General features: G+C 38.2%; 1 protein-coding gene across 23 annotated transcripts in view; it reads right to left on the bottom strand.

Moving 5' to 3' along the window:
• ERC1 (ELKS/RAB6-interacting/CAST family member 1) overlaps positions 1-19,231 on the bottom strand; it is a 519,708-nt gene that overhangs the window by 236,181 nt on the left and 264,296 nt on the right. For 16 of the 23 annotated variants that reach the window (XM_063694551.1, XM_055357508.2, XM_055357510.2 and 13 more), the window contains one exon: positions 8,070-8,201. The exons of the other annotated variants lie outside the window; for them this stretch is intronic. In XM_063694551.1, the coding sequence (XP_063550621.1) occupies positions 8,070-8,201 (132 nt within the window). The remainder of the gene's footprint in view (positions 1-8,069; positions 8,202-19,231) is intronic. 23 annotated transcript variants of the gene reach the window in all.

Below are 19,231 nucleotides of genomic sequence, written 5' to 3'. Positions count from 1 at the left end.
ATACCTCCTAAAAGAGTTTATACAACTATGGTTTTTAAAATGTATCTTTTTATACTTCTTTTTTTCTGCTCACAAACATACTGAGACAGAATAATTTTAACTTGATATATAAATTTTTTACATCGAAAGTTTAAAGAGTTGCAAAGATTTAATTTCTTGGGTATTAAAGACTGTTTTTTAAAAAAGCATCACTTTTTTTAAAGAAAAGGAAGTATCCAATAAAATACAAATACGATACTTGATATCCATCATCATCTATTCAAAAACTGTAAGGACAAATTATTATTTACATTTTCCTTTTTCTCTTTGACCTTGTTTCCATTCTACTTCTCCTTAGAATTTTATACTAATGTAATTTACTTTGTGCTAGATGGCTTGCACAGATCCTGTCTTGTACTTTTCTCAATAAAAATATTTATATAAATTTAAATTTGATATTTTAATATTTTCCTGTGGTCATAACCCTTAAGAATTCTTGTGCACTGAGTTATCATTAGAATCACTAGTTACATGGTATCAATCAAGACCAATATATATATTAAATATTATAAGAAAATTATTATTAAACATGAATACATTTTAATTAAAATGTATCTTATTAAACATATTTATCTTAATGAGATTAATGGGACTTTTATACTTTTATTAGTTTAGATATCCCCTGTTAATATTACTATTAATAGAAAGATAAAGGTTCAGACTGGGCACAGTGGCTCACGCCTGTAATCCCAGCACTTTGGGAGGCAGAGGCAGGCGGGTCACCTGAGGTCAGGAGTTTGAGACCAGCCTGGCCAACATGATGAAACCTCATCTCTAATAAAAATGCAAAAAAATTAGCCAGGCACGGTGGTGGGTACCTTTAGTCCCAGCTACTTGGGAGGCTGAGGCACAAGAATCGCTTGAACCCGGGAGGTGGAGGTTGCAGTGAGCCAAGATCCCACCGCTGCACTCCAGTGTGGGTGAAGAAGTGAGACTCCATCTCAAAAAAAAAGGAAGATAAGGGTTCAGCATCAATTCTATCGGTATGTTTCACTTCTATAGATGTAAGCACTAAGAAACCTTCATCATATAAATGGATAGGAATGGAAGGAGTTTTGTTGTAGCAATATAACTCAACTCTTTGCATTCCTTCAGAATTACATGCCCCAAACCGGATAGTAACGTGTCATCAAAAATTATTTATAATAATCTACCAACTGGCAACTTAATTAGGTTTTATTTCAATTCTGTTGAAAACAACCTGACGGACTCACCCATTATCTTAACACCAATATGCTGAATTGTCCCTTTGTTAACATTCCAAAGTTTTTTCACCTCTGAGGAATAGAGGATAGTAAGAGTCAGGAGAGTTGTCAAGTGAGGGGTGCAGAACCGTGAAGGGGAAAATGAAAAAGGAGAATCTGCACACCTTAGGTGCCTTTTGAGCAGATCAATTTCAGGGATACGTATGTTTAGAGGCTGAGAGCCTGTGCCCATGTGCCTTTTGGGAAAGTGTTCATGTACTTTCAGGCGTGTGCATACCTCAGTTAGAAGACATCCAGCCTAGGCTACTTTAATAGCCCATCTGATCCTCCCGCTTTCAATCTTACCCCCCTCTAATTCATCCTCCACCCAACACCCAGAATGATCTTTTAAAAACATCAATCAGATGATGTCACGCCCTCTTTAAAACTCTTCAATGGCTTCCATCCCTCTGATGAAGCACAAACTTCTGCCATGGCTTATATAAAAGGCCCTGCATAGCTTGCACTGTTCTTGCCCGCCAGTCATATTAGTCTTCCTTAGACACGTTCAGCTCTTCTCCACCTTATTACCATTATGATTGCTGCTTCCGTCCCACTTGTCACATGTAAGCTTCTTAGCCTTCAAGGCTCAGGACAAAGCTACTTTCACAGAGGACCCTCTCTGAGCACTTAATCTAAAATAGCTGCTAACCCTCCAACTTTCAAGAAATTATTGTGTATTTCTGAAAACCTGTTCCTTTGTCATAACTAGCAATTAAATGTTATCTGTTGGGTTAGTGTCTGTGTCCCTATCTGAACTGTAAGGTCTCAGGCATGAAACTACAGCTACTTTGTTTATCAGTATGTATTATCCAGGACTACCACAGCACCCACTGAATAAGTTATAAAGATCTGTTGAATGAATGAATGAGCAAGTAAACTAATAATAACTATTGTTCTTTGTTCAAAGGTTCTCTATTTCCTTGAACATAAGCTTAACATGCTTCATTCAGCATGATCTGACTGTGCACACCCGTACAAAGGATCTCTCTTACTCTCTCATCTTTTTCTCTTCTTTACATAGTTCTTGCCATTCCTATTTACACTCAACTGTAGCTACTAACCACAACTTGGTTTCCTAGACGCTTCTAGCTTTCACTTCTGTTCCCTCTACATGGAATATGTTGAACATCTTTCACTTCTTTGCCTAATTCTTTCTTTCTTTCTTTTTTATATGGAGTCTCGCTCTGTCGCCCAGGCTGGAGTGCAGTGGCACAATCTCAGCTCACTGCAAACTCCGCCTCCCAGATTCATGCCATTCTCCTGCCTCAGCCTCCCGAGCAGCTGTGACTACAGGTACCCGCCACCACAGCCGGCTAATTTTTTAATTCACACATAGACATCTCCTCCAGGAAGCCTTCTGTAGACCTCCCAAATCTGGATTTCAGGCTTGCCCCTCTTCCTCTATTCTTAAAGCTCTGTATTAAGACCTCTACCATGGTAGTTGTCAAACAGAACCATAATTATAAGTTCATTCTTCAGTCTTTCGCAATAAACTACAAGCTTCTTGAAGACAGAGGCTGCATCTATTACCTTTTCATTTTCAGTGCTTAATGTGGCGTTTGGAAAACACAAGATATTTTTTAAATGTTAGCAGGGAAAAAGGTACAAGTGAAAGTATAATTTTATTTTCAGAGCATCACTGCCATTTAATAAACAATGAGGGTAATATAACTTAATATACAGACCAGTAAAGAATTATGTTTATAAAAGTAAAGAATAAATTGCTAAAAGTAAAAAAGGCAATAAGAAAGACGAAGGAATACAATTATAGTTCTATTACTGTACATCATCTTCTGCAGACATACCCCTCTACCAGTTGTGCTTCTGTAGTGGCAACTGTTCATTCTGAAAATGAACTTGGGCAGTCTGGTGATAGCTGCTGCATAAATGACAGAGGAGATTTCCAGCCAATGAAGAACTTTATACATTAACAACAACAAAAAAATATGTAATCCTTAAAAATGCTCATTAACGTATCATTACCTAGCAAACCACAGATACAATCCTATAACCTTGAACATCAAGAATTTATACTTTATAAGCCAAATAATGTCAAAATGGCAATTTGAAAAAATATTACTGTTTATCACTGAATATCACTGTTAAAAATGGGGCTTTTAAAAGAACAATCAAATTCATATGTGCAAATATGTTGTTATTATTATTATTTTTAAAGACAGGGTCTCACTCTGTTGCCCAGACTGGGATGCAGTGGTACAATCATGGCTCACTGCAGCCTCAAACTCCTAGGCTCAGGTGATCCTCTCACCTCAGTCCCCCAAGTAGCTAGGAATATAGGCATACCCCATCATGCCCGGCTAATTAATTTTTATTTTCTTGTAGAGACAAGGCCTCGCATTGTCGTACAGGTTGGTCTCCAACTCTTGGCTTCAAGCAATCCTCCAGCCTCTGCCTCCCAAAGTGCTGGGATCACAGGTATGAGCTACTGTATCCCGGCCCAGTGAAGATATTTAAATCACTCTTTTAAAATGTTAAAATTCAAAAATTTAAATTTCATAACATCATAGCTGAACTAAGCATACTGCTCCTTAGCCCCTGGCAATTCTGAGACTTGTTTAGAAGACCTTGTTTAAGAAAAGTGACACTCACATTCAATAAAGCACAAAACCCACCAAAAGTTAAACAGAGAAAGCTTCCAGAAATAGAATCCCCACGTGGAAAGGGACAAAGCAAAAGTAAAGGAGCTGTTGGGTTCTCCCCTGTGGGGATCTTCCAATTCGCTTCCATCTTCCAATTTGCTCACACAGGTTAGGGGGCACCCTCCTTCATTAGGTCATTACACAACTTCTCTAAATTTCTAGCATGGGCTCAGTGTGGGGCAGCATGTATTAGGAATAAATAAACTGTAAGGGGATCCCGTGAGAATAAAGAAAAGGCATCAAGAGATGTTTTCTTATGGGAGTTCTTCCTTGCTCGAACTTCGGAAGGTTCTACATCTTATTTTAATAAGAGCTATGGCTCCCATACAATTTTACTTTGCTCTTGGAGGAATTAAGAGATGTAGATATCCTACCTTTATCAGAAAAAGTCATTCTTTCCCAGAAGCTAAATTTAAGTGAGAAACAGGTAACTTTTGAATCTGAGAAAGATAGAATAATGTTCCTAAACAAAAAGCCTCATTTAAGGTATTTCAAAAGAACATTTGTAGATTATCTCAGTACATATAATTAACGTACATAAGTAAAATTAATAGTAGAGCTAAAAGACAGGAAAAGATGGGCCAGGCACGGTGACTTACACCTGTAATCCCAGCACCTTCAGAGGCCGAGGCGGGCGGATCACTTGAGGTCAGGAGTTCGAGACCAGCCTGGCCAACATGGTGAAACCCCGTCTCTACCAAAAACACAAAAATTAGCTGGGCGTGGTGGCACATGCTTGTAGCCCCAGCTACTTGGGAGGCTGAGGCAGGAGAATGGCTTGAACCCTGGAGGCAGAGGTTGCAGTGAGCTGAGATCACGCCATTACACTCCAGCCTGGGCGACAGAGCAAGACTCCACCTTAAAAAAAAAAAAAAAAAAAAAAAAAGACAGGAAACGATAAAAATAATAATAAAAAGTGGGAGAGGAGAGGACAGTAGATGAAGGTTGTAAGGCTTCAGAAGTATAAATGTAAAAGCAATTTCTTCATACCTTGAACCACTTAAAGTTCAAATAACTGGTCTCATGCAATATTTCACGCAACAGCTTCAGATAGGCAGTGAGTAGCAGAAAGGTGGACGACAAGAAAACAGAAAAGGAAAAAAGCATACAATTAAAAGCAAAATACACACAACCACTTTGGGAGACTGTTTGGCAGCTTTTTCCAAAACTCCTACCATATGATCTTACCACAGAATCCAGCAATCACACTCACAGTTATTTACCCAAATGAGCTGAAAACTTATATCCACACCAAAGTCTGCATGTGAATGTTTACAGCAGCTTTGTTCCTAAGTGCCAAAAACTGAATGGTACCAAGACGTCCTTCAACAGCTGAAGGAATGAACAAACTGCGGCACATCCATACAATGGAATATCATTCAGAGATAAAGAGAAATGAGCTATCAAGCCACAAAAAGAAGAACCTTAAATGCAGATGCTGAGTGAAAGAAGCCAATCTGAACATGCTACATACTATATGACTCCAACTACCAATAAAGAAAACGGCAAAACTACAGAGGCAGTAAAAAGATCACGGACTGGGGAGATGGGGGAGGAATAAATTGGTGGGGCATGATACTTTCAGGGCAGTGCAACTACTCTGTATAATACTGTAATGGCAGATGCATGTCATTATACATTTGGCAAAACTCACGGGACTGTGCGTCACAAAAAGCGAACCCTCAACTATGGACCACACAGTTAATAACAATGTATTAAAACTGGTTCATTAATTTGAACAAATACTACACTAACGCAACATGTTAATAATAGGGGAAACTGAGGCAGAGAAAGGCGTAAATGGAAGCTCTTTGTACTTTCTGCTCAATTTTTCTGTAAACCTAAAAACTGCAGTCTATTAACCATAAATAAAACATACCCCTAAAGCATATTATAATCAGTTCACACAATAGCCTCAAAAAGGAAAATACATAAGTCTGTATCCCATAATAACATGATCTATTATTAATTGCCAAAATCTCTGCATGATCTCTGATGTTTAATACTTGTCAATAAATAACAAGGCCAAAGCAGAAGAAAAATCTTTATTTGAAAAATAAAGGAGAGAATATAAAAAGGGTAAAATCAAGACTAAAGGAAATTCCTCTCCACCCTTGGGTGACACAATGGCTGTCACCATCCCTTCTCTGAAGCTCTCCACTACCCAAGCTCTATGTGACTGTGCATTAGGAACGTATTTGAAGAAAGAGTAGACAAGGTATTTATCTAGGAACAGGGCACTGAAAGGCACTCATTCTGCAAAAAGTTCATTCTCTCTCAGCTTTGCCAATGAGGTTGGTCTTTCTTTCTACACTTGACACAAAAGAAACCATATCTTTATCTCACACAGCTATGAAGGGACCCCCTGGGGCACATACTATGTCTGCCTTGGAAACATACCCTTCTTTACTATAGCTACCTTAACTCAAAATAACACCTTGGTCTGACCAAGGGGTTCCTAGAAAGATTCCTGCCACCGTCTCATTGAGTATTTTTTTCCTGTTTTAACATTTATATTTCTCCCACAAAGAAACGGAAAGGAAACAACTACTGCAAAATCAAGTGTTATGAACCTCTGTGTCAGACAGATTTGAAATCTTTTTTTTTTTTCAGACGGAGTCTGGCTCTGTCCCCCAGGCTGGAGTGCAGTGGCGCGATCTCGGCTCACTGCAAGCTCCGCCTCCCACGTTCAAGCCATTCTCCTGCCTCAGCCTCTCGAGTAGCTGGGACAACAGGTGCCCGCCACCATGCCTGGATAATTTTTTGTATTTTTAGTAGAGACGGGGTTTCACCGTGTTAGCCAGGATGGTCTCGATCTCCTGACCTCAAATGATCCGCCCGCCTCGGCCTCCCAAAGTGCTGGGATTACAGGCGTGAACCACCGCGCCTGGCCTAGGTTTGAAATCTTAAATCACATTCTCATAATGGGAGCTGGGATTATAACCTTCACTTGTTAAAACTATTTCTTCCATTCACTTTTCCCATCTGTAGTTATTCTTCCTAATGAAACGTCAAAAGCAAGAGTGTGGAGATCTTAAAAGATGCAGGATATATATAAAACAAGCACCACAAACTGCCACAGCAGAACTCTTCAGCAAGTCCCTCCGAGGCTGAGACATGCTTATCTGGGACTCAAGTGCATGGTTTCTATGTCCTTCATACTCACTGTTAACCTTAACTTGTTACAACCTTAACTCTTCTCTTCAATGAGGCAGGGTATGAAATGAATAAAATATTAGCTATTTGAAATTAATGTTTTTCAGTCAGAAATGTTTGTATCTTTTTTTTTTTTGGCCGGGCACAGTGGCTCACGCCTGTAATCCCAGCACTTTGGGAAGCCGGGGCAGGTGGATCACCTGAGGTCAGGAGTTCGAGACCAGCCTGGCCAACATGGTGAAACCCCAACTTTACTAAAAATACAAAAATTAGCTGGGCGTGCTGGCAGGCACCTGTAATCCCAGCTACTCGGGAGGTTGAGGCAGGAGAATCACTTGAACCCGGGAGATAGAGGTTGCGGTGAGCTGAGATCACACCATCGCACTCCAGCCTGGGGGACAAGAGCAAGATTTTGTCTCAAAAAAAAAAATAATAATAAAAGAAAAAAAAAGAAAAAAACAAAGAAATGTTCGTGTTTTTTCTTTCCGTTTAAAAGCCAGGGTTGTGCCCAGTCTTGTAGCAGACAGACAAGCTCCATTTCATCTCGTCCAATACATTAGCACATGCTACATAAATATATATGGGATCAGACCTAAGTTATTAATTCAGGGACTTCTGTGTTAACATGAGTCAATTCTCATACAACTTCATTTGAATTCTTATTTAAGAAAGAGTAGACAGGGCATTTACCTAGAACAGGGCACTGAAAGGCACTCATTCTGCAAAATGTTCAATTCTCTCTCAGCTTTGCTAATAAAGTTGGTCTTTCTTTCTATACTTGACACAAAAGAAACCACATCCTTGTATCTAATACGGCTATGAAGGAACTCCTTGGGACTTCTCCTCTATGAAGTGTTTTTGAAACCCTATAAACATACAATATGTATAGTTTACCTAAACTATACTGGTTGTGTGTTACCTTTTGGTTAACCAGCAGCATTGCTTGGAACTGTATAAAATAGCAGACCTGTTTTTCAGCATTGGTCCTGGCTGATTCCTCTTGTGCTAGCACCATTTCCCGCTCTGCAGTTATCTGTACACTTTCTCTTAGTGCTTCTTCCAGCTCTTCAATCCTGTCATCCTTCTTACGGAGACTGTCCTAGAAAATGATGGAAGACTAGGTGAAGTAGATTAATTACTTAACCCAGGGAGAGCCTATTTATTAAGAAAGGGCTGTTTGCTTATTAAATGTTCTTTCCATCAGAAGCAAATCCAGGTCAACAAGATATCGTCACAGAGGACACAATAAAGAAAGCAAGGAAAGGAAAGAAGTAAAGGAGGCCAAAGAAGTATATCATTAACAGCAAAGGGTCAAGTTAGTTAAGCAAGATAAATGTGAGAAATTTGCTCTCTGTAACAGAGAGAACAAAAGTGTGCTAGACAGCAGAGGTGGCAAGGGCTTGATTATTTAAAAGCACAAAGTTGTTTTTGAACTACTCTCTAAGCATAAAGCCAGCTTTGATGAGATAGTAATTAGACCGAATATCAAAACACTCTTTCCCTGCAGTTAAGCCTAGATGAAAAAGTGCAGTAAGCAGCATCGTCTTTCAGATGATATTCTTCATAGACAATTGTCAGCAAACGATTTCTTAAAAGACATTAAAAAGCAAGTGATGCATCCTAGTATTTCAAGAATGTATGGTTTTCTTATAATCTCATAGGAGAAAACCAAAAATGACAACTGGATGTAAGTGACCGGTCTGGCTAAGAATGAGCAGTTTTATTAGCCAACCAAGCAATTCCCAGCCCTGATGTTCTACACAAGTTTAAAACACAGCTTCTGGAGAGGTGAATGTTGATCTATCAGAAAGTCAAACAAAACCCTACAGAACGCTGAGTTCATGTAAGATAGGAGAGATCTTAAGAAGACAACATGAAGAAGAGTTCAAGTGGGATGGAGAACTGGAGTCATCAGGTTATTATAAGCACTTCCTTCTTTAACTTCTTATGAAACTAGAGGATTAAGAATAAAGTGCTTCCTTTTAAAAATACATAAACCAAAAGAACAAGATTTGCTAAACCATTCTCCAATTTTCAGAGTACTCATATCAGGAAAAGATATCCAAGAATTTTTTATTTTATCTAAGAAACTCAATTATACCACAGCCCACTTTTTTAAGTCCTTTTTGACAACTTTACCTTCAAAAATCTAGAACTTGAAATCTGTCAAAGTTAAGTCAGATTTTTCTCCCCACTTTGGAAGAACAGCATCTATTATTTAACATTCTTCTTAATCAACAGTTGATAAATCTTTTGCTCTCCCGTTTTTCTAAATTTTAAAAAATGAGATTTAGAAAAAAATTCACATTTTGGTGCTGTACGTGATATTCATGTTACAAGTTTTCATTCTTCTCAGAGAACTGTGGTTCTCCACAGTTATAAAATACTGTGATCTATTCCCATAAGTGAGGTTCTGTTTTATGTAGGGCAGTTTATCTGTATCAAAAAAACAAAACAAAACAAAACACACGCTGTTTGTTGAGCTCTTCCTTCCCTCTGTTGACTTGCCATGAGCAGCACAGTACAGTGGAGGGTTTTAAAGGGATGCCGCGCGCAGAGACAAGGAACGATGCCCGTCAAAACAAAGGCCAAGATGGTTTCTTCAGAATCAAAGAAAACTAAACATAAAAGAAGGATTACGAACTAAGAGATGGATGCAATGATTACTTCAGTCTTCTCAAACCCTCTAATGAATGAGAATGACTATTTTGGAGTAATGTGGGATTCTAAAATACAGATTGCTGTAAGTATAAAGAAGCATAAAGAAACATTATTAATACATAAAGTTGATAATGTTTCTCATTAGCAACTTACGGAAAACTCGGTATTATGTCTTTGTGCAGTCTATCCTATCCTACTCTTAAACTGTTTTTTGGAAGTCTCCTGAGAGGCTTGTATTATCTAAATTGAGGCTCAAACAGTTAATTCCAAATAACTTCCCAGGAATCTATTTCAAGCAAACAACTTCACTTGTACATCTACGTGGGGTAAAAATAGCTTTGTGGCTGTATCAATAAAAAACTTTTAGGGAGAAAATGATTAGTAATTTGTCACAATGCAGAGAATCAAGTTTCATAGTGTTTCATTATAAAACTCATGTCATGACTTTACCTGAAGCCGGCAGTGAAACCAGAGTGTACTCCATGAGCTCAGTGTTCATGGCCTTATTTAAAAAAGATTTCTGGAATTAATGGCAAAGCCTGGTTCAAAATCTTTCTCGATAATAAGGATGAAAAACAAAAGCCAAGTGAAACTACAAATAAAAGGAAATGGCTGATAAGTAATATTTACATGATATTATAAGTCACATAACATTTTGATGTAAAGCTAAGTATAGAAGCATTTGCTCTAACGCAACTGTATCAAACTAGGATAGTAAAATACAAGAGAAAGAAGACGGCAAGTATCTCTCTCACCTTCATTTACAAAGTCCAGAATTACTTAATCTATCGAGTGGGTAAAATCTGGCACCAGTTTTAGTTTCGGAATTTTGAGAGCTCTGCTAAAATAAACCAAGGAAGTTTGTCTTGTGTTGAACCACAGCTTGAATCTCCTATTTAATTTAATAAAATGTTGAGCCACTGTAAGAAATAAACAGGAAAGCCTTTGAGTCCTACAAATACCAGAGTACCAACAGCACTGCTAGGTAATATTTATAATCACTCTTTCTTGTCCTCGCTCTTGCAAAAAGATTAAATCCATCATTTGGTGCTTAGATGATAATATGAATACTCTTTTTGTAAAGTTTAGAACACTAGAGGAAAGAAAACATCTTGAAAACTTTTAGAAAGGCCAAAAATGATCACTTGTCAGATCAACAAATAAGAAGACATTGGAGTTTTTAAAGGCAACACAGGAAAGTAGAAGACAATTTGAGTAATGGTTTCAAAACTCTAAGGGAAAACAAATGATTACCAATCTAGAATTCTGTATCTCAACTACCAATCAAATATGGGAGGTGAATGCAAAATCCCCCCAAAAAAGTATCTCACTCAACGACTCTCTCAGGAAGCTACTACGGTATACTCTATGAAAATGAAGAGGTAAACCTGGAAAGAAGATGTGGGATCCAGAAAAAAGAGCTCTACCATAGGCGAGTGGTGAAGGGAACCACAAGCATGACACAACCTAGAGACTAAGTACACACTACAGCAGAGAAAGGAAATGAATGTTTCCAAGAAAAACAGCAGATGTATGGAGTATCCAAGGGCAATTAGTAAGGGATGATGTATTTTTATAGTAGCAATGATATCGGGAGGAATTTTATGGGTGTAGAAAGGAATCTGGGAATAGATACCCAAGACAGCCGGGTGCAGTGGCTCACACCTGTAATCCCAGCACTTTGGGAGGCCGAGGCGGGCGGATCACGAGGTCAGGAGTTTGAGACCAGCCTGACCAACATGGTGAAACCCCGTCTCTACTGAAAATACAAAAAAATTAGCTGGGCATTGCGGCGGGCACCTGTAATCCCAGCTACTCAGGAGGTTGAGGCAGGAGAATCACTTGAACCCAGGAGGTGGAGGTTGCAGTGAGCCAAGATCATGCCACTGCACTCCAGCCTGGGTAACAGAGCGAGACTCTGTCTCAAAAAAAAAAAAAGAAAAAGATACCCAAGACAGGAAAAACAAAAAGGAAAACTAAGGTACCCTAGGAAAGACCAAAATGTAAATCATAATATACTACGTGCCTCAGTTTTAAAAATGTAGACCTAGATATAATTATATTGGAAGGACAGAAAGAAGGAAGTGTGTGTGTTGGTTTGTGTAAAAACACTAATTCCTCATCATCTATGATAAGACGTCAACAGACGATGCCCAAATAAGAAAAATAATAGAACAATAATATAAAAACGTCATTTGGAAAGATAAAAATAAACAACAGTAGAAACAACCAAAAGAGATGAAAGTGGTCATCTCAGAGGAAGAGGAATCAGAGTTAGACAAGAATAAGAGAAGTGACTATTATTCTAAGACATGTAAGTATTATTTGTGTAAATAACATAAAATACATATTGTTCTGATATAAAATCAAAAGAAAATTGAAAAATATGTTAAAAGAGTATCTTGCACTATGAAGAAATCAATAGGGATATAAAGACCTTCTGGAAATAGTTACAAGTGTCATTGTTTAGATAACTGATATCTAAATATGTAAGTTAACTGTTTACTGTGAAAAGAGAAAAGCAGACCAGGCAAACACATCTTCAGGCAGTGCTCATGATCAAAAGAAAGGTAAAGAGAACAAAACATATATGGATTATACATCATTGTGCTCTTCAGCTTTTTATTCAGAAGTCCTATGAATTTCTTCATAGCAGTATTTTACAGAAGTGGGTCAGAATTATGATAAGAAATTCCTTTCAAGTCTTTTGATAACCATGGGATATTCTAAATAACATTTTTTAAAAGGGACAATATTATCACAGTAAGTTCTTCGATAAATCCTGAAGATTCTGAAGATAAATCTCAAACTTAAAAATCTCTAATCTGTCAATGCCAGACTTTTAGTTGAAGAAGTGACAGTTGTCACCAGCTTCCTTGCAAGTGAGTGAGCCAATAAGATGTCATATTAGACTTGAGAATCATGAAATGCAACAGACTTCACATACTTCTGTTCTGAGGACCACATCGATGAAGTAAGGGGATGTGCTAAAACCCCTGGAAAGTGCTTCCTGGTGGCTCAAGTGTAAGAGTGATTCTACCATGTGTAGCCTGAGGCTTGGAAGACATGCTTTACATGCTAAAGTACATTTTCTCCTTCAAAAAGTCCATATTCACCAACCTTCATGATAAACTATGAGACTGTAAGAGCCATTCTGAGTCTGTAATGCTGAAGAAATCTACATATACTATCTACTATCCCTAATTCCTCCTATCCCTATATTCCTTAGGTTTGAAGGATCTGAAGCATCTGGAAATTAGGAAGTTGACTTACTGGAACTAAATGTAGCTAGAGATTAAGGTAGGACATGCCACACTTAATTTGAGAAAATCATACCTGTTGTTTATAGGCATTCTTAATCTGCCACTAGCTTAGAGGAAAATATTCTTCTTTAGCTAATATACTATTTGTACTGTCCAATGCAGAAGCCACTAGCAACAACTAGCTACTGGGTGATTAAACGTGGCTAGTCCAAACTGAGATGTGCTATAAACACACCTAAATTTCAAAAACTTAGTCTTAAAAAAAAAGGAGGTACAACATTTCTTTAATAATTTTCATATTGATTATATGTTGAAATAATATTTTGGATATATTTGATTAAAGAAAACATTATTAAAATTAATGTTTCCTTTTAGTTTTTTTAATGAGACTATTAGAAAATTCAAAATTATACGTGTGGCTCACATTGTATTTCTACTGGAGAATGTGGCACTAGTTAGAGCAGTTTTTTACATAGGAAATAAATCTATGAAAGGCTATATGACACATCATGTTTTACATACATTTGTAACTCTTTTCCCAGCTTACGGGCTGTCAGCAGACAAATATGAGTTATATAGGTAATAAACACCAACAAAAGCTCCAACGGTACCCAACCCTGATAATTACCATGGTGATAATATGAATAAAACAATTTAAAATAGCATTTATTACTCTAACAGAGAAAACCAAACTGTGGATTTAGAGGGGAAAAATCAGACTATGGTAGATCACCTTAATACTAAAAATATAAAATACCTGTAATCATTGTTCATTGTTGTATTAATGAGTTACTTCGAAACTTAGCAGCTTAAGACAACAGTGAATACTGATTATCTCACACAGTTTGTGTGGGTCAAGAACTCAAAAGCAGCTTAGCTAAACAGTTCTGGTGCCAGGGTCTCTTATGAGGTGGTAGTCAAGATGTCAACCAGACTTCAGTCCTTTGCTTCCACTTACATGGCTGGCAAGGTGGTGCAGCTATTGGCAAGAGGCCTCTGTTCCTCTCCACCGGGCTGCTTGAGTGTCATTACAACACGGAGGCTGGCTCTCACCAGGGCAAGGGATTCAGGAGTGCAAGGCAGTTGCATCAATGTCTTTTGTGATGTAGCTTCAGAAGCCGGCGCCATCACTTCTGCCTTCTTGTACGGTTCATACAGACCAATCCTGACAGGGTGCGGGACAGGACTACACAAGGGCATGAACGCCAGGAGGTAAGGATGACTTGGAGTCAAACTGAAGGATGGGTATTATACAACCTGAGGATGTAGCTCCAGTATAACAAAACTGGATTATCAATGAAGACAAAATTTCTTCTCCAAGAAAAATGCCTTTTAGGCTAACAGGACCTCAATTATAAAAACACAGCTGTTGGTATGAGACTATATTAAAATGGAACCCAAACATACCTAAAATATAAAGGCAGATATTATGGAGACTACAGAATTGAGATATGGCTCAGCATTTCACTGAATGTGAAACCAGCAAGATATGCATTATGTCAGGAATTATTCAGAATAAACTCTGCAAGTGATTTGAATTCTAATAAAATATTTTCTTGTGACTATGATTACAAATTAGAGTAATCCAACGTATTCATAAACAGTTCAACACCAAGAATACTCAGTGATAGGCCAATCATCAAAGTTCAGCTGAAAAAAAATTGGGCAAATGTTTTAAGAGATATACAATGGAGGTTTATCAATAAGCTTAGTCATCACATTTGAGTGAATCCTCACGTTTGACTGTTTGGGAAATCAACTTTTTTTTTTTTTTTTTTTTTTTTTGTAGTCTGAGAACGAAATACTCAGAGTCTATTGGCCCCCACTGAATAAAGACCCTCTTTAAACTCCTGTTTCCTCATGAATTTTCATTATAACTGCTTCTAGTCTTAAAGTAGACAAGGGAAAAACTTATAAAAAAAAAAAAAGGCAAAAACAGAGTCTAATTTTAAATTACAACTGTGTATTAAAAGAAGTAGATTTCATCAGAGTGAACAGGCAACCTACAGAATGGGAGAAAATTTTTGCAATCCATCCATCTGACAAAGGGCTAATATCCAGAATCTACAAAGAACTTAAACAAATTTACAAGAAAAAAGCAAACCCCATCAAAAAATGGGCAAAGGATATGAACAGACACTTCTCAAAGGGAGACATTTATGTAGCCAACAGACATGAAAAAATGCTCATCATCACTGGTCATTAGAGAAATGCAAATCAAAACCACAATGAGATACCATCTCACACCTGTTAGAATGGCAATCATTAAACTCACGCCTGTAATCCCAGCACTTTGGGAGGTTGAGGTGGGCGGATCACGAGGTCAGGAGATTGAGACCATCCTGGCTAACATGGTGAAACCCCGTCTCTACTAAAAAAAATACAAAAAAAAATTAGCCGGGAGTGGTGGTGGGTGCCTGTAGTCCCAGCTACTCGGGAGGCTGAGGCAGGAGAATGGCATGAATCTGGGAGGCAGAACTTGCAGTGAGCCGAGATCACGCCACTGCACTCCAGCCTGGGCAACAGAATGAGACTCCGTCTCAAAAAAAAAAAAAAAAAAAAAGCCAGGAAGCAACAGATGCTGAAGACGTTGTGGAAAAACAGGAATGCTTTTACACTGTTGGTGGGAGTGTAAATTAGTTCAACCATTGTGGAAGACAGTGTGGTGATTCCTCAAGGATCTAGAACTAGAAATACCATTTGACCCGGCAATCCCATTACTGGGTATATACCCCAAAGGATTATATATCATTCTACAATAAAGATACATGCACACAAATGTTTATTGTGGCACTGTTCACAATAGCAACGACTTGGAACCAACCTAAATGTCCATCAATGATAGACTGGATTAAGAAAATGTGGCACATATATACCATGGAATACTATGCAGCCATAAAGAAGGATAAGCTCATGTCCTTTGCAGGGACATGGATGAAGCTGGAAACCCTAATTCTCAGCAAACTAACACAAGAACAGAAAACCAAACACCGCATGTTCTCACTCATAAGTGGAAGTTGAACAATCAGAACACATGGACACAGGGAGGAGAACATCACACACTGGGGCCTGTTGGGGGGGGTTTGGGGCTGGGGGAGGGATAACATTAGGAGAAAATACCTAATGTAGGCGACGGGTTGATGGGTGCAGCAAATCACCATGGCACGTGTATACCTATGTAACAAAACTGCACATTCTGCACATGAAACCCAGAACTTAATGTATTTAAAAAAAAAAAAAGTGGATTTGAGATGTTCTCACCACAAAGAAATGACAAGTATGTGAGGTGATGGATATGTTAATTAGCCTGATTTGATCATTCCACAATGTATACATGTATTCAAACATCACCATACATATGTACGATTATTATTTGTCAATTAAAAATTAAGCTTGTAATCCCAGCACTTTGGGAAGCCAAGGTGGGTGGATCACCTGAGGTCAGGAGTTCAAGACCAGCCTGGCCAACATGGTGAAACCACATCTCTACTAAAAATACAAAAATTATCCTGGGTGGTGGTGCACACCTATAATCCCAGCCACTTGGGAGGCTGAGGCAGGAAGAATTGCCTGAACCGGGGAGGCGGTGGTTGCAGTGAGCCAAGATTACGCCACCACACTCCAGCCTGGGAGAGGGAGTAAGACTCTGGCTCAAAAAAATGTATAAAATAAAAATAAAATTTAAAAAAATTACAAAGGGGAATTATTAGTTGGTGCCAAAGTAATTGTGATTTCTGCCATTAACACAGGTACTGTTTGGAGATAAGCCATTTTATAGCACTCACTAATTAGAAAAAAGCATTAAATTGGCAGCCTAGGGGAATAAGACTAAGTAGAGAGAGAGTTTTATTTCATGCACCTGCCCTAACTTGGCTATTTTACTCTGCTTAAACAATTCAGGCAACCCAAAATTTAGAAATGTACTGTGTGTCACAGACATCTCACTTAATAGCTATCTAGAGATAGCAAAGCAACATGCTTTATCATTTTAAATAGTTCATATCACCTAAAATGAAAGCAGTATCTTTAGAGTTTTACTTCAACTGCTATTAACCACATTTGCACTCACCAAAACGAACCCAGACCATTTTTCCTACCATTGGATTATGTAACTGAAGCCTACTTTTGCCAGCCTCACATATTTGCTGAAATCAAATACGAATACTTCACTCACAGAGTACAGGGTTCACGGCAGGAGGTTTGTGTGACTACTTTGAGGGGTCTGGTAGAGGGAGAAGAAGGAAGACCTTTCAAAGAATCCCTCATCTCCTTAAAGAAGAAGACTCCTATATTCGAAGAGACTAGGGCAGAAGTTGGGACAGCCTAACTATAGCTTCACTCAGGCAGATTAACAGGGAGAGACTGGACTCTACAGCAACTCCCATGATACCACCCCCAATACATCTCTCAGAACTTTACTTCTTGATGTCAACTCTGTCAACACCAAGCTACACATCACTGAGCTGTAAGACTCTACCCTCCACTGCCTTTTTTTTTCTTTGAGATGCAGTTTCCCTCTTGTTGCCCAGGCTGGAGTGCAATGGCATGATCTCGGCTCACCACAACCTCCACCTCCTGGGTTCAAGCGATTCTCCTGCCTCGGCCTCCAGAGTAGCTGGGATTACAGGCATGCACCACCACGCCTGGCGAATTTTGTATTTTTCGTAGAGATAAGGTTTCTCCATATTGGTCAGGCTAGTCTCGAACCCCTGACCTCAGGTGATCTGCCTGCCTCGGCTTCCCAAAGTGCTGGGATTACAGGTGTGAGCCACCGCACCCAGCTAGCTGCCTTTCTTTCCAATCAAACATTCAATCAGAAAAGCAAAGGCAGAGGAGAAACTGCAATTAAAATTTAATTTGTTGTGCCCTCAAACATCTCCCTCAAAAATTGTTAACAAGGCTCTACAGTACAGTAACATAAAAAAGAGCTACTTGATAATGGTAGATCTTCCTAAGCTTTTGCCTTTTTCTGCAGCAGAAAGAAGGCCAATTCAGATTTCACAAAGATTATCCAAAGTAACAATCTCCCACATTCTCTCCTCCCTCTCCCAACTCTCATTCTGACATGGTAATGGAAGTCATTTATTTGAATTAATAATAAGAGCTGCTTCCTTGGAAGTAAACACCACTTACCAGATAGACTTTAACCTGTTCTGAAAGATATTAATGTTAACTGTTATCCATTATCCTTAATGTAAAGAGACAGTAATTCTTTGTTACCTTCAACCCCACTGCTTATTCTGCCTCCCTCTTCCCCATCCCCTAAGCATATATACACATCCAGAAGATTTCATTAAAATCATTCAACATGTCAGAATTCATTTACCAACTTCTCAGATGCTTTGTGGGGAAAAAAATTGAAGCCAGATGCACTGATGAAGTGAAAGCTAGCACAACACAGAGACAGAATTTGGTTACACACCAACTAGTTTAAGGCAATACTGTGGGTTAAAATTTAAAAATATTCTCTCCCTCCTTCTCCTTAAAACTCCTCAAATGTCTCCCCTCAGTTAAGAGTGGTGCTCTGTTATAACCCCAATTGTTAAAAACCAAAGTCAAAACAAAAGTAGATGTATTTCATTAAATAAACAGAAAAGTACACATATAAAAATGATGCTTTATATCAATAAATTTTACAGAGCATAGAGTACAAATATCCCATACAGACTGGGAAGGGTCTCATCTTGAAAATCACGGTAGCTGAGTATGAGAAACTTGGGCAAGGACATGGAGTTTACCTAATCCTAGGACACTATAAATCTTTGATCTGTAATGCTTATAAAAAGAACAAGCATACCTTTTCAAAGTCTTTACCAAAAAATCCCAAAAATATCTTTTCCTTAAAATAACAGACAACTGATGTGGTCCATAAGAGGCTGACCTTTGCTTCTGAGGTCTTAGAAAATGGACTATTTGCATACCTGCTTCTGTTCTCTTAAAAAATAAAAGGATTAGTATTCAGTGGCATAATAAGGCAACTATAACTAACAACACTTTGTTGTACATGTTAAAATACCTAAAAGAATAGAATTATAACGTTCCTAACACAGAGAAATGATAAATGCTTGAGGGGATGAGTACCCTAATTACCCAGATCTGATCATTACACATTACATGCTTGTATCAAAACATCACGTGTACCTCGTAAATATGTATAACTATTATGTATCCATTATAATTAAAAATAAAATTTAAGAAAAAAAAG

Source organism: Gorilla gorilla, chromosome 10 (assembly GCF_029281585.2).
Source record: "Gorilla gorilla gorilla isolate KB3781 chromosome 10, NHGRI_mGorGor1-v2.1_pri, whole genome shotgun sequence".
In the NCBI taxonomy this organism is placed as follows: Eukaryota; Metazoa; Chordata; class Mammalia; order Primates; family Hominidae; genus Gorilla; species Gorilla gorilla.
The sequence above is the reverse complement of the archived record's forward strand: the minus strand, read 5'-3'. Positions and strand labels throughout refer to the sequence as shown.